Genomic DNA, 15,578 nt, shown 5'->3' on the forward strand with positions numbered 1-15,578 from the left:
CAAGTGTGAATCACCATGCCCGGCCTAATCGGTGGGATTTAACTGATGGGTTGGGTGTGTAATGTGAGGAAAATGGGAGGAAGTCAATAATGATTCTCAGCTTTTTGGCTTTCTGGATGGTTGACATTTACTATGATGGAGGTTTGGGAATAGAGGCACACATCAGGAGTTTTGTTTTGAATAGACTCGTTTTAAGATGCCTGTGATATTTCTAAATGGAGATAGTGATATTGAGTCAGTCTGGGGTGGAGAATATACTTAGGGAGTTTTTGTGATATGTAGATGAGATTTATATTTGTGGTGTATGAACTAAGAGAGTGGATGAAATCCGTTAGAGGTAATTAAAGAGATAGCAAAGATGACGAGGGAATCTAGGAAGGAGGCTGGAGTGGAAAACCAGGGGAGTCATAAATCGAGGGAAAATTGAAGAAAATACTCATTCCAGACCGTGAAAGAAATGTAGCAGAATTTTAGGTATTGTGCTCATTTAAGGTTGGTGATCATAAATTTATAGTGAGGTCAAATTTCCTGATAATGTGAATATTTTTTCTTTGTCAATCCCTGTTGACATGGATTCAGACCTAGGGAATGTGAGTGGTCGTTCATTTAGCCAGAAATGGGGCAAGGGATTTGAGAGTTTTGGTCATAGAAGGTAGTCGAGTGCTTGTCCAATAACCACAAAGGTCAAGTTGAATTATCTTTTTTTTTTAAACAGGGTTTCACTTTGTTGCCCAGGCTGGAGTGCAGTGTATGATTATGGCTCACTGTAGTGTGGACCTCCCTGGTCTCATGTGATCCTCCTATCTCAGCCTCCTGGGTAACTGGGACCTCAGGCGCGTCCCACACCTGCTAAATTTTGTGTTTTTTGTAGAGACGAGGTTTTACTATGTTGGCCAGCATGGTCTTGAAGTCCTGGGCTCAAGTGATCTGCCCACCTCAGCCTCCCAAAGTGCTGGGATTACAGGCATCAGCTACCATGCCTGGCCTCAAGTTGAATTATCTATCAACACAGGGTTTCTCTGAAATGATGCTATGAAATTCCCTAACAGTGGAAGCATCAGTTTTTTTTGTTTTGTTTTTTGTTTTTTGTTTTTTTTTGAGACAAAGTCTCTCTCGCTCTGTCGCCCAGGCTGGAGTGCAGTGGCGCGATCTTGGCTCACTGCAAGCTCTGCCTCCCAGGTCTTGCCTCGGTCTCCCGCGTAGCTAGGACTACAGGTGCCCGCCACCATGCCCAGCTAATTTTTTTATTTTTAGTGGAGACGGGGTTTCACCGTGTTAGCCAGGATAGTCTCGATCTTCTGACCTCAAGATCCGTCCGCCTTGGCCTCCCAAAATGCTGGTATTACAGGCCTGAGCCACTGTGCCCGGCCAGAAGCATCAGTTTTTAAATCTTATGTGTTTAAATTACAATGGCTATATTAAAGCAGAATATCCAGCCATGTATCTATTAGGAAATAACACTTGTTATTTGTTGTAGTTTCAATGTGAACTTTCAGGTAATACAATTCTCTCAACTATCTGTATTTTTTAGAATTAAGTAATTAATGTTGGCATTTTCTTCCCTGTGTGTTTGCTTGATTTATAGTTAGATTTTTGAGATTTTGTAATTGGCTTTTCAGTTGTGAATAAATACTATTAACCTATATGCATATGTGTGTATGTGTATATATATGTATATGTATACGTACTTTTTTTTTTTTTTTTGAGACGGAGTCTCGCTCTGTTGCCCAAGCTGGAGTGCAGTGGCCGGATCTCAGCTCACTGCAAGCTCCGCCTCCCAGGTTTACGCCATTCTCCTGCCTCAGCCTCCCCAGTAGCTGGGACTACAGGTGCCTGCCACCTTGCCCGGCTAGTTTTTTGTACTTTTTAGTAGAGACGGGGTTTCACCGTGTTAGCCAGGATGGTCTCGATCTCCTGACCTTGTGATCCACCCGTCTTGGCCTCCCAAAGTGCTGGGATTACAGGCTTGAGCCACCGCGCCCGGCCGTATACGAACATTTTTTAAGAGAATCTTACTCTGTTGCCTAGGCTGAAGTGTGTCGCGTGTGATCATGGCTCACTGCAGCCTTGAACTCCTGGGCTCAAGTGATCCTCTTGCCTCAGCCTCCCAAATAGCTGGTACTGCAGGCATGTGCCACTATGCTGGCTCATTTTTTTTTTGAGACAGGGTGTGTGGCTCACCCAGGCTAGAGTGCAGTGGCATGATCTTGGCTCACTGCAACCTCTGCCTCTTAGACTCAAGTCATCCTCCCACCTAAGCCTTCCAAGTAGCTGGGACCACACGTGCACGCCTCCATGCCCGGCTAATTTTTGTATTTTTTGTAGTGATGGGGTCTTACTTTGTTGTCCAGCCTGGTCTTGAATTCTTAGGAGCTCAAGAGGTCCACCTGGCTCGGCCTCCCAAAGTGCTGGGATTACAGGTGTGAGCCACTGCACCCAGCTGCCTTATTTTTTAATCTTTTTTTTTAGAGACAAGGATCTCACTGTCTTGCCTAGGCTGGTCTAGAAATCCTGGGCTCAAGTGATCATCCTGCCTCAGCCTTCTGAGTAGCTGGGATTACAGGAGTGAGTTACTGTGCACGGCTTAACCTGTATTTTAATTGAGTACTTTTGTTAGGAATCTTCTAATAGTGTTTTAAAGTTTTTTTAAAGAAAAGTTTTTAGAATTAAGTGTAAGATAATGATTACATCTATTTTCACTTGAATAATATGTCTTCATAACCACTTACAATTTTATTATTTTGGGCAAGGTGTGGTGGCTCACACATGTAATCCCAGCACTTTAGGAGTCCGAGACGGGAAGATCGCTGGAGCCCAGGAGTTCAAGACTAGCCTGGGCAACATAGCAAGACCTTGTCTCTACAAAAAATAAAAAAATTAACTGGGTGTGGTGGTGCATGCCTGTGGTCCCAGCTACTTCGGAGGCTGATTTGGGAGGATTGCTTGAGCCTGGGAGATCAAGGATACAGTGAGCCGAGATCGTGCCCCTGCACTTTAGCTTGGGTGACAGAGTGGGACCCTGTCTTTAAAAAAAAAAAGAAAAGAAAAGAAAATTTACTATTTCAAGAATTCTCATAAGTTTTGAGTTGTGATAACACAAAATTATTGGAATAGCTTTTGACTTAAAAGGCCCTCCACTGAGTTCAGCAGAATTTCTCTTCTTTGAAGACTGAATTATCTGAATTTGAGTTAACATTGTTTACTTAGATAATTTTGACCAATCTTGAATTTCATGTGCTAAAATTTCATGTGTTGGAAATTTTATTTGCTGTGCTAGTCTATTTTAAATTAATAGATAAACAAAGGGGAAATAACATACACTTGAATTCATTACGAAAAAAACTATGTTGTTTATTTTTAAAACCTCACTTATGAGCAACTGAATTTATAACAGAATAAACTTTAGAGCAAATTTACCTGTTCCATTATGTAAGTATTGATAGCATGAGAGATATCCAAGTACGTTAACTTTGAGTTAACTTTCAAAAATTTGTTACTCATGTATACCTTTTTGCTAATACAGTTCATGTAAATACAATATAATCATAATTATGTATATTTAAATAAAATATAACAAATTATGTATATTTTTAATGTATATGTTTTCACATACTGATTGCTATAAGGTTACTGAGTTCTACATCAAATTTCTTGCTTTATTTTTAGGAATCTAATTTGGGATTTTTTTACCTTTCTTGTGTGTAAAGTAAATTTGTTAGGTTTTCATATTAAAGAGATAATTTTCAAGAATTTGGCTGTATTTGCCGTAAATTAGTGGCCCTATTACAGGAAGTATCACTTAAATGAAAGGAGTCTGCCTAATCCAGCTGATTTCCTTTTGCATTGGCAATTAATGTATTTATAATAGTAGCTGATAGTAATGTGAATTTTTGTTTGTTTGTTTGATTTAATTTTATTTTTTGAGACAGAGTCTTGCTCTGTTGCCCAGGCTGGAGTGCAGTGGCGTGATCTCGGCTCACTGCAAGCTCCACCTCCCGGGTTCATGCCATTCTCCTGCCTCAGCTTCCCGAGTAACTGGGACTACAGGCACCTGCCACCACACCTGGCTAATTTTTTGTGTGTTTTTAGTAGAGGTGGGGTTTCACTGTGTTAGCCAGGATGGTCTTGATCTCTTGACCTCGTGATACGCCCACCTCTGCCTCCCAGAGTGCTGGGATTATAGGCGTGAGCCACCGTGCCCGGCCTGTAATGTGAGTTTTTATTAGCAAAACTCATAGAAAGAAAAACTCTTTATCATATTACTAGTTTAATAGGAATGTTGGTTGGGCACAGTGGCTCATGCCTGTAATCCCAACACTTTGGGAGGCTGAGGTGGGCAGATTGAGCTCAGGAATTCGAGACCAGCCTGGGCAACATGGCAAAACCGCATCTCTACAAAAAAATTTTTAAAAACTAGCTGGGCATGTTGGCATACACCTGTGGTCCCAGCTACTTGGGAGGCTGAGGTAGGAGGAAGGTTGAGCCCAGAAGGTTGAGGCTGCAGGAGCCTGATTACACCACTGCACTCCAGCTAGGGCGACAGAGCAAGACCCTGTCTGAAAAAAAAAAGAAAAAGAGGCCGGGTGCAGTGGCTCACGTTTGTAACCCCAGCACTTTGGGAGGCCTACATGGGTAGATCATTTGAGGTCAGAAGTTCTAGATCAGCCTGGCCAACATGGTGAAACCCCATTCTCTACTAAAAGTAGAAAAATTAGCTGGGCATGTGGTAGGCGCCTGTAGTCCCAGCTACTCAGGAGGTTGAGGCAGGAGAATTACTTTACCCCAGGAGGTGGAGGCTGCAGTGAGCCGAAATGGTGTCACTGCACTCTAGCCTAGGTAACAGAGTGAGACTGTCTCAAAAAAAAAAAAAAAAAGGAAAAACCTTCTTTGATTTTCCTTGAGACCTTGATATAAAAAAAAGTGCATTTTACATATGAAGGAATATGCCCCAAATACCTTCTTACTGTTGAAAAAGTAACTCAACAGCTGAAAAAATGATTGTTTTGGCCAATAGCCAAAGGCACAGCAGATGTTTCTTAGGAACACGGTTGATCACAATTAAAATCTGGGACCCTATGAGGTTAGAGCTTTCTGGGTCTTTTTTAAACTGGCATTGTGTGTTTTTTTTTTTTTTTTTGAGACAGAGTCTTGCTCTGTTGCCCAGGCTGGACTGCACAGGTGCGATCATGGCTCACTGTAGCCTTGATCTCCTGGGTTCAAGTGAGCCTCCTGCCTCAGCCTCCCGAGTAGCCAGGACCGTAGGTGCGCACTACCAGCCTGGCTAGCTTTTTGGTTTTTTGTAGAGATGAGGTCTACTTGGGATGCCCAGGTTGTTCTCGAACTCCTGGACTCAAGCACTCCTCCCATCTTGGCTTCCCGAAGTGTTGGGATTACAGAGTGATCTACTGCACCCAGCCTAAACTGGCTCTTTAACTACACTTGTTCAGGAAATTCATCACATTTTAGGGAACACAGCAGGAACTATTATTCCCCAAATTAACAAATACTGCATTCCCCCATGAAATGTATTAAGTTTATACTAAGCATTGCTCTTAAATTTTATTTTATTTTTTGATGTGTGGTTTTTACCCTGGGTAAGAAAAATGGATGAATAATTGTATTAATATAAAGCATATGGTAAATCTGTTCTTGTCATTTGATACTTGGACTATCAACTTCATCGTTTTATTCTTTATTCACAAGCTAGTATTTTCTGAAGAAAACACATTACTCTTTTAGACCGTGTTTTTTCTTTAGTATTAACACTTTAACAGTCTCTTCTCATTTCTTCCGTCTACTGCATTTGCATATGTAGAGCATATGTATTATGCTCTAACAAGGCTTAAGATTCTGATATGCTAGGCAGTTTTGTGACCTTACCTGAGAACTATGGGACTAGCTCTTACAACCTAGCCTCAAGGCATTTAATTCCTGACTTAGAAATATTACAAATGACTACATGTCATAGGTTGCCAGTGTTGCTGGCTAATAAAAAACACCTCTGGCTGGGTGGAGTGGCTCATGTCTGTAATCCCAGCACTTTGGGAGGTTGAGGCAGGCAGATCACTCGAGGCCAGGAGTTCAATACCAGCCTGGCCACCATGGCAAAACCCCATCTCTAGTAAAAATACAAAAATTAGCTGGGTGTGGTGGCGTGCGCCTGTAATTGTAGCTGTGCTGGAGGCTGAGGCACAAACGTGGGAGACGGAGGATGCAGTGAGCCAAGATCATGCCACTGCACTCCAGTCTGGACAACAGAGCGAGACTGTCAAAAAAACAAACAAAAACCTGTGTTTAATCAATGATTACTCAGTCATTGCATGAAAGATGTCTTCTATAAATGTTTTATTTTTATGTATTTTTTTAATAGTGAGTCTTGCCATGTTGCCCGGCTGATCTTGAACTGCCTCAGCCTCCCAAAGTGCTGAGACTGCAAATGTGAGCCATCATACTGGCCCTAAAATTTTCTTGACAATATTCTTTCTTCTGAACCCTTTAAGTTAAGTGTCATCTAAGCTGATATTAAACCGTAGAGTTAGATGTACTTTAACATTCATACAGAGTTTTTTTTTTTTTTAAGATGTAGTTTTGCTCTTGTTGCCCAGGCTGAAGTGCAGTGGCATGATCTCAGCTCACTGCAACCTCTGCCTCCTGGGTTCAAGCAGTTCTCCTGCCTCAGCCTCTTGAGTAGCTGGAATTACAGGTGCCCGCCACTCTACCCAGCTAATTATTTTGTATTTTTAGTAGAGACAGGGTTTCATCATGTTGGCCAGGCTGGTCTTGCTGACCTCAGGTGATTCACCTGCCTCGGCCTCCCAAAGTGCAAAGATTACAGGCGTGAGCCACCAGGCCCGGCCTCGTACAGATATTTCTTAAAGGCTACTAAAGGTATGGGAAATACTCATTTGCATACACTAAAAATGGGAGGATAAATTATTCCATTAAAATGTTGAGGATATTACCCTTTGTGTTATCTGTAGCTATAGTTTAGTCTGTCTAGAGAAATTAGAATAATGTATTTGATGTCACATAGCTGAGATTTCTATTAAATGTAAATTATGATCTTTTCATATTTTAAGTGTTGATAAAATATAGGAAGTATTACTGATATCTCAGAAATTCTGTTTTTGATGGAACTGTCTTGTACAGGTTTGTGTAATAAGCATTAGACTGTTAGGGAGGATGGGGACTAAAGTTTAATATGCTTGACACTGAGCTTTTTTAATGTGTATGATTTCATTTAATCTTCATAATCATATAAAAGTATTATTTTATTTATGTATTTATGTATTTATTTATTTATTTAGAGACGTAGTCTTGCTCTGTCACCCAGGTTGGAGTGCAGTGGCACAATATCAGCTCACTTCAACCTCCCTGTCCCGGGCTCAAGTGATTTTCCTTCCTCAGCCTCCCAAGTAGCTGGGACTACAGGCATGTGCCACGACGCCCAGCTAATTTTTGTATTTTTAGTAGAGATGGGGTTTTACCATGTTGGCCAGGCTGGTCTTGAACTCCTGACCTCAAGTGATCCACCCACCTTGGCCTCCCAAAATACAAGGATTACAGGCATGAGCCACCGTGCCCGGCCTAAAGTAGGTGTTATTTAGCTATTACTTGTGCTTTACAAGTAAGGAAACAGACGCAGAAAAGTCACACAGTTGCTGTTCCTTTTTTTTACCCCAGTCTTTTAGACCCCAAATCAGTGCTTCTTTCTGAAAAATATGAATTGAGCAGTGTTCTGGCCTTCTGGGACTTTTAAGTGAGTAAGGAAATAAAGGGATACGTTAAACAGTATATGTGCTGCTTTTATGCGGTTTAAGGAACATGAAAGTACCACTTAAGTATTTGGGAGGTTAAGGAAGGTTTTATAGAGCAGTTCATGTTTGAGGTGAGTATGGAATTTTTTTTTTTTTTTGAAATGGAGTTTGTTTTGCTCTTGTCGCCCAGGCTGGAATACAGTGGCGCGATCTCGGCTCACTGCAACCTCCATCTCCCAGGTTCAGGCGATTCTCCTGCCTCAGCCTCCCGAGTAGCTGGAATTACAGGTGCCCGCCACCACACCTGGCTGATTTTTTGCATTTTTAGTAGAGATGGGGTTTCACCATGTTGGGCAGGCTGGTCTCCAACTCCTGACCTCAGGTGATCTGTCTGCCTTGGCCTCCCAAAGTGCTGGGATTATAGGCATGAGCCACCATGCCTGGCCGATTTTTTTTTTTTTTTTTAAACATGGTTTCAAGTTAATGCTGCTATTTTAAACCATTTACACCTTGGTATTTTCAACAGTGATGAAATTAGCATGTATTGCTATGGAAGCAAAAACAATGTGAGAAATATTACCTAATAAACATTCAGACATGGTATTGAGCACAGTATGTTATATTATAACTTTTTATTTTCCGTTATTTTATTAATATTTTGCTGTTAATAATTTAATAACCCTAGATGTAATATGATTTCTTTCACTACAGATGTCCTCCTCGCACTTTCTTACCAGCCCTCTGCAAAATTTTTCTTGATGAAAGTGCTCCAGACAATGTATTAGAGGTGACAGCCCGTGCCATAACATACTACTTGGATGTATCTGCAGAATGTACCCGAAGGATTGTTGGGGTCGATGGAGCTATAAAAGCACTTTGTAATCGTTTGGTTGTAGTTGAACTTAACAACAGGACTAGCAGAGACCTAGCTGAACAATGTGTAAAGGTAAGTGTTATTTATTGGCTCATTACTTATTTTTCTTGGACCTCTCAGGGATGAGTATTGGCTCATTTAAACATCACATAGAGACTGAAAAATATATTTACTAAAAAAAAAATTCTTCCTATTTTCAGTCTTACTTTATTGAGAGTAGTTGAGAACAGTGGAAATCACAACCCTTGTGGTATCAAAGGAGGTCCCATAGGCTTGGGAAAAGAAATCTTATCTTAGAAGGAAAACTGTAGGTCATTGCTATGTTCTGTGCTGCTTCAGTGCACTTCAGTTCCTGGTAGTCTCTTAGAGGATAGGTTATCGCTGTTCTTACCCCAAATAATTTTGTATTATAATAGTAACAACCACCACCCACCAGTGCTAGGCATTATTCTGAGCAGTTTAAGGTATTAACTCATTTAATCTTCACAGCGACTCTATACAGGATAGGTTGGTGCCAGGAATATTATCTTTTTTTTTTTTTGAGACAGTCCCTATGTTGCCTAGGCTGGGGTGCAGTGGCACAATGTCGGCTCACTGCAACCTCCGCCTCCCAGTTCTAGTGATTTTCCTGCCTCAGCCTCCCAAGTAGCTGGGACTACAGGTGCCCACCACCATGCCTAGCTAATTTGTTTTGTATTTTTGGTAGAGACGGGGTTTCACTATGTTGGCCAGGCTGGTCTTGAACTCTTGACCTTGTGATGTCCCTGCCTTGGCCTCCCAAAGTGCTGGGATTATAGGCGTGAGCTACCACCCCCTGCTGAATATTATCATTTCCATGTTACAGATGAAAAAAATTCAAGTATGCTGAGGTTAAGGAACGTACTTGGGAGTAGTGAGCAGCAGAGCCAAGACTTAAAGTTTAGGAACTTGAAGATTAGGAAGTCTGGTTCTAGGGCCCAGGGATTTAACTATTTTGCTGTATTCCCTGTAGCGTAAGCTGTTGTCTTCATGTAACTCTAAAACTTTGTGTAGTTCTGAAAGCATTAGTACTAGATTTTACATTTAGTACTAAATGAATACATTTAGATTTTTTTTTTTTATTTTTTTTATTTTATTTTTTTTGAGACGGAGTCTCGCTCTGCCACCCAGGCTGGAGTGCAGTGGCCGGATCTCAGCTCACTGCAAGCTCCGCCTCCCGGGTTTACGCCATTCTCCTGCCTCAGCCTCCCGAGTAGCTGGGACTACAGGCGCCCGCTACCTCGCCCGGCTAGTTTTTTTGTATTCTTTTAGTAGAGACGAGGTTTCACCGTGTTAGCCAGGATGGTCTCGATCTCCTGACCTCGTGATCCGCCCGTCTCGGCCTCCCAAAGTGCTGGGATTACAGGCTTGAGCCACCGCGCCCAGCCGATTTTTTTTTTTTTTTCTTGAGGCAGTCTTGCTCTGTCTCCCAGGCTGGAGTGCAGTGGTGCATTCTCAGCTCACTGCAACCTCTCCTTCCTGGGTTCAAGCGATTCTCCTGCCTTAGCCTCCTGAGTAGGTGGGACTACGGTGTGTGCCACCATGTCTGGCTAATTTTTTGTATTTTCAGTAGAGATAGGGTTTCACCATGTTGGCCAGGCTGTTCTCGAACTCCTGACCTCAGGTGATCTATCTGCCTTGGCCTCCAAGGTGTTGCTGGGATTATAGGCTTGAGTCACTGTGCCCAGCCCCTGATTATTATTATTATTTTATGATTTCTGCTTCATTCTTTTTATGGTTCTTGCTGCTTTAGGTTAGCAGTTCTCAAGTTTTTTGTCTCAGGATCCCTTTACAAGTCTTAAATAATTGAGGATACCCAAAGAGCTTTTGTTTATATAGGTTTTGTCTATTTATTTAGCATATTAGATACTGAAACTGATAAATTTAAAATATTAATTACATGTTATACATAATAGCTTTAATGAAAAATAACTTTTTTTTTCTTTTTTTGAGACAGAGTCTCGCTCTGTTGCCCAGGCTGGAGCGCAGTGGTGCAATCTCGGCTCACTGCAAGCTCCGCCTCCTGGGTTCACGCCATTCTCCTGCCTCAGCCTCCTGAGTAGCTGGGACTACAGGCGCCCGCCACCACGCCTGGCTAATTTTTTGTATTTTTAGTAGAGACAGGGTTTCACCATGTTAGCCAGGATGGTCTCGATCTCCTGACCTCATGATCCACTGGCCTCGGCCTCCTGAAGTGCTGGGATTACAGGCTTGAGCCACTGCGCCCGGCCAAAAAATAACTTTTTAAAATAAACAAAGTTAGTGAGAAGACTGGAATTGTTAGGCATTTTTGCAAGTCTCTTAAGAACACTCTGTCTTTACAGTAGACAGCTGGATCTCCTATCTGCTTCTGCATTCAGTCTAGTACAATATCACACCATGCTTAGCTTCTGGAAACTGCTACCCTAGACTCATGAGAATGAGAATGAAAAAGACAAATAGTGCTAGAGTATTATTACAAGCTTTTGCTAAATTACTTGTAGTTCTTTAGCTTGCGATACAGATTTCACTTTCTAAACCTGCACTGTCCAGTATGGTAGCCAAGTGAGTCTACTGAGCACTTCAAATGTGGCCACTCCAAATAGAGATGTGTTTTAAGTATAAAGTATACCTGCAGTTTTAAAGACTATACTTAAAAGACTATAATATGTATCAGTAATTTTCTATACTGATTTCATGTTGAAATGATGATACCTGGATATATTGGGTTAAATAAAATGTTATTTTTATTATTATTATTTTTGAGATGGAGTTTCATTCTTGTTGCCCAGGCTGAAGTGCAGTAGCACGATCTCGGCTCACCACAACCTCCGCCTCCCAGATTCAAGTGATTCTCCTGCCTCAGCCTCCCGAGTAGCTGGGATTAGAGGCATGTGCCACCATGCCTGGCTAACTTTATATTTTTTAGTAGAGATGGGATTTTTTTCATGTTGGTCAGGCTGGTCTTGAACTCCCAACCTCAAGTGATCTGCCCGCCTCGGCCTCCCAAAGTGCTGGGATTACAGGCGTGAGCCACTGCACCTGGCTATTACTATTATTTTTTGAGACAGAGTCTCACTGTCTTGCTCAGGATGGGAGTGCAGTGGTGTGATCATGGCTCACTGCAGCCTCGACCTCCTAGGCTCAAGTGATCCTGTAGCCTCAACCTCCTGAGTAGCTGGGACTATAGCACATGCCACTACTATGCCTGGCTAATTTTTATATGTTTTGTAGACATCAGATTTTGCCAAGTTGCCCAGGTTAGTCTTGAACTTCTGGGCTCAAGCGAACTGCCCACCTTGGCCTCCCGAAGTGCTGGGATCACAGATGTGAGCTACCACACCCATCTAAAATATATTATTAAAATTAATTTCATTTGTTTCACTTTTCTGTTTTTAATGTGTCACTAATAAATTTGGAGAGCGCATTATTTCTGTGATTGTTGAAAATCAGGCTTGCATTCTTTTGTTACGTTTGTTTTACTATTATAGGTATTAGAACTGATATGTACTCGTGAGTCAGGAGCAGTCTTTGAGGCTGGTGGTTTGAATTGTGTGCTTACCTTCATTCGTGACAGTGGACATCTAGTTCATAAAGACACCTTGCACTCTGCCATGGCTGTGGTATCAAGACTCTGTGGCAAAATGGAGCCTCAAGATTCTTCTTTAGAAATTTGTGTAGAATCTCTGTCTAGTTTATTAAAACATGAAGATCATCAGGTAAATAAGTTGCTGTTATATACTTTCCATTTTCAGAAAGTGATTTTTATAGTGTCCCCTATTTATAATTATGATTAATTTGTACTTTCCACTTGATGAAATAGAGGTAATTCCATCTTCTTTCTCTCATCTCTCCATGTGGTAATCTCCATTTTGGGAATGAAACTTTTCAGATTATAGATGTGATACATATTTATTCTTAAAATTTAAATACCATAAAAATATTTTTACAGCTGTACTTGCACTGAGTATAATTTTGTTGACTTGGTGCAGTTTTGTTGACCTGATTTTGTTGACTTAAGATAGATCTCATTTAAAGTAAACAAGACAGTATTTTTTATTTTTATTATTTTTTGTGAGACAGAGTCTTGCTCTGTCGCCCAGGGTGGAGAGCAGTGGCATGGTCTTCTCTCACTGCAACCTCTGCCTCCCGGGTTCCAGAGATTCTCCTGCCTCAGCCTCCTGAGTAGCTGGGACGACAGGCACCCACCACCATGCCTGACCAATTTTTGTATTTTTAGTAGAGACAGGGTTTCACCAGATTGGCCAGGCTGATCTTGAACTCCTGACCTTGTGATCCATCCGCCTCGGCCTCCCAAAGTGCTGGATTACAGGCTTGAGCCACCGCGCGAGGCATAAGACAGTATTTATAATCTTATCTGTAAACCCTTACTGAATTAGCATACTTTGGAAAATAAAACTTGACTTTTAATACTTTTTTATTGTTCAGATGTTATTTTCAGTTGATATAGATTATCATGACAAAAGTACACATAATAATAGTTAATATTTTTGAGCTTTTACTATCCATCTAGATTCTTTATATGTGTTACCTTATTTAAGCTAACACAATGAGATATAGGTACCATTAATATCCCCATTTTACAAATGAGGGAACTGAGGCCTTAAGCAGTTTAAGTAACTTCCTTGGATTACACAGTTAGCAGTATATGGAGTTATGATTCAAATCTAGGCAGATCACATGCTTAATCACTTTGCTACAGTTGCCTTTCTTGTAGTGTCAGTATTGAAATGATCATTACTAACCCTTTGTGGGTGAATTTTATCTGTGGGCATTTTCTTCACATTGTTAGGTTTCAGATGGAGCTCTGCGATGCTTTGCATCACTGGCTGACCGATTTACCCGTCGTGGTGTTGACCCAGCTCCATTAGCCAAGCATGGATTAACTGAGGAGCTGTTATCGCGAATGGCTGCTGCCGGTGGTACTGTATCAGGACCATCATCAGCATGTAAACCAGGTCGCAGCACCACAGGAGCTCCTTCCACCACTGCAGATTCCAAATTGAGTAATCAGGTGTCAACAATTGTAAGTCTGCTCTCAACACTTTGCAGAGGCTCTCCGGTAGTAACACATGTAAGAATGTTTTTGAATCTTTGCTTTTTAATCTTCAGAAAAAGTGTTTTTATATAATGCTAATATATTAAACTTCTTTCTTCCCATTCTTTTTCTAGGATCTTCTGAGGTCGGAGCTTCCAGATTCAATTGAAAGTGCATTGCAGGGTGATGAAAGATGTGTGCTTGATACTATGCGTTTGGTTGACCTTCTCTTGGTGCTATTATTTGAAGGACGAAAAGCTTTGCCAAAGTCTAGTGCTGGATCTACAGGCAGAATCCCAGGACTCCGGAGATTAGATAGTTCTGGGGAGCGCTCACATCGGCAGCTGATAGATTGTATTCGAAGTAAAGATACTGATGCACTTATAGATGCAATTGACACAGGAGGTCAGAAAATATTTTTTTAAAATATAAAAAGAAAGTTATGAGATAAGCATATAGGCAGTTCCTAGATTTTGGACAGTACTCTTAGAAATCCAGATAACAAAGTGGCACCCCTTCAATATTCTCCACTCTCCCTGTGTATAATTGTGTAATTATCAGCTTGGTTCATGGTGAAACCTGAATAAATGCTTGTTGAATGAGTAAAACTTCTATAAAGTTTTTTTTTTTTTTTTTTTTTTTTTGAGGCGGAGTCTCGCTCTGTCGCCCGGACTGGAGTGCAGTGGCCAGATCTCAGCTCACTGCAAGCTCCGCCTCCCGGGTTTACGCCATTCTCCTGCCTCAGCCTCCCGAGTAGCTGGGACTACAGGCGCCCGCCACCTCGCCCGGCTAGTTTTTTGTATTTTTTAGTAGAGGCGGGGTTTCACTGTGTTAGCCAGGATGGTCTCGATCTCCTGACCTCGTGATCCGCCCGTCTCGGCCTCCCAAAGTGCTGAGATTACAGGCTTGAGCCACCGCGCCCGGCCAACTTCTATAAAGTTTGAAATTTCTGTTTTATTACCTGAAGGAGATCTTGTAAATTCTAAGGTTTTCTCAAGATTGATGGAAACTGATGTGAATGAATTATAATAATGCAGATTTTTTTTTGACTGCTGCATGAGGTGATCAGCAAATACAAATTCCTGAAAGATGCTTCTGGGTCATCAGATTTGTTCTTCTGTGTTCTTTGGATTATAGATGTGGATTAGCCGCTTTTAGCAACTACTACCTTATTGTGTATTTAGTGTTATCCTTTCTTATTTCATGTTTGTTTTTAAGACTTAAAGCCTTGTGAATCCCCAGTGGCTTAAAAATTTTCAAATATTTTTTCTTCTTGTTTTTGCAGTGGGGACAGAGTCTTGCTCTGTTGCACAGATAGGAGTGCAGAGTACAGTCTTGGCTCACTGCATCCTCTGCCTCCTGGGCTTGAGCGATTCTCCTGTCTCAGCCTTCCGAGTAGCTGGGATTACAGGCATGTGCCACCACACCCGGCTTATTTTTGTATTTTCAGTAGGAACGGAGTTTCACCATGTTGGCCATGCTGGTCTCGAACTCCTGACCTCAAGTGATCCGCCCACCTCGGCCTCTCAGAGTGCTAGGATTACAGGTGTGAGCCACCGTGCCTGGCCTTAAATACTTTTTCTTAGCTGATCTCAGGTTTCTGATTATGTACTACTTTATAGTTGAACTAAATATTTAAAATACTCTCTTCGCTCTTTATTTAGATGATGACTAATGACAATCTTAAAATGGTTTAGTCTTTAGAAAAGTTTTATATTATTTTATTGACTTTAAAAATACATTTTTTTTTCTTCAAAATTTCAGCCTTTGAAGTAAATTTTATGGATGATGTAGGTCAGACTCTATTAAACTGGGCCTCTGCGTTTGGAACTCAGGAAATGGTAAGCTAATAAATAAAAGCTAGTATTTAAATTAAAGATACACATATTAA

At 41.3% G+C, this 15,578-nt stretch overlaps 1 protein-coding gene across 5 annotated transcripts in view; it reads left to right on the forward strand.

The window, feature by feature from the left end:
- The window catches only part of HECTD1 (HECT domain E3 ubiquitin protein ligase 1), a 109,196-nt gene that overhangs the window by 19,545 nt on the left and 74,073 nt on the right, over positions 1-15,578 (forward strand). For all 5 annotated transcript variants that reach the window (XM_033188339.1, XM_033188338.1, XM_033188340.1 and 2 more), the window contains exons 3-7: positions 8,469-8,703; positions 12,120-12,347; positions 13,442-13,723; positions 13,822-14,092; positions 15,452-15,528. In XM_033188339.1, the coding sequence (XP_033044230.1) occupies positions 8,469-8,703; positions 12,120-12,347; positions 13,442-13,723; positions 13,822-14,092; positions 15,452-15,528 (1,093 nt within the window). The remainder of the gene's footprint in view (positions 1-8,468; positions 8,704-12,119; positions 12,348-13,441; positions 13,724-13,821; positions 14,093-15,451; positions 15,529-15,578) is intronic.

This window comes from Trachypithecus francoisi, unplaced genomic scaffold, assembly GCF_009764315.1.
Source record: "Trachypithecus francoisi isolate TF-2019V2 unplaced genomic scaffold, Tfra_2.0 Lachesis_group3, whole genome shotgun sequence".
Lineage (NCBI taxonomy): Eukaryota > Metazoa > Chordata > Mammalia > Primates > Cercopithecidae > Trachypithecus > Trachypithecus francoisi.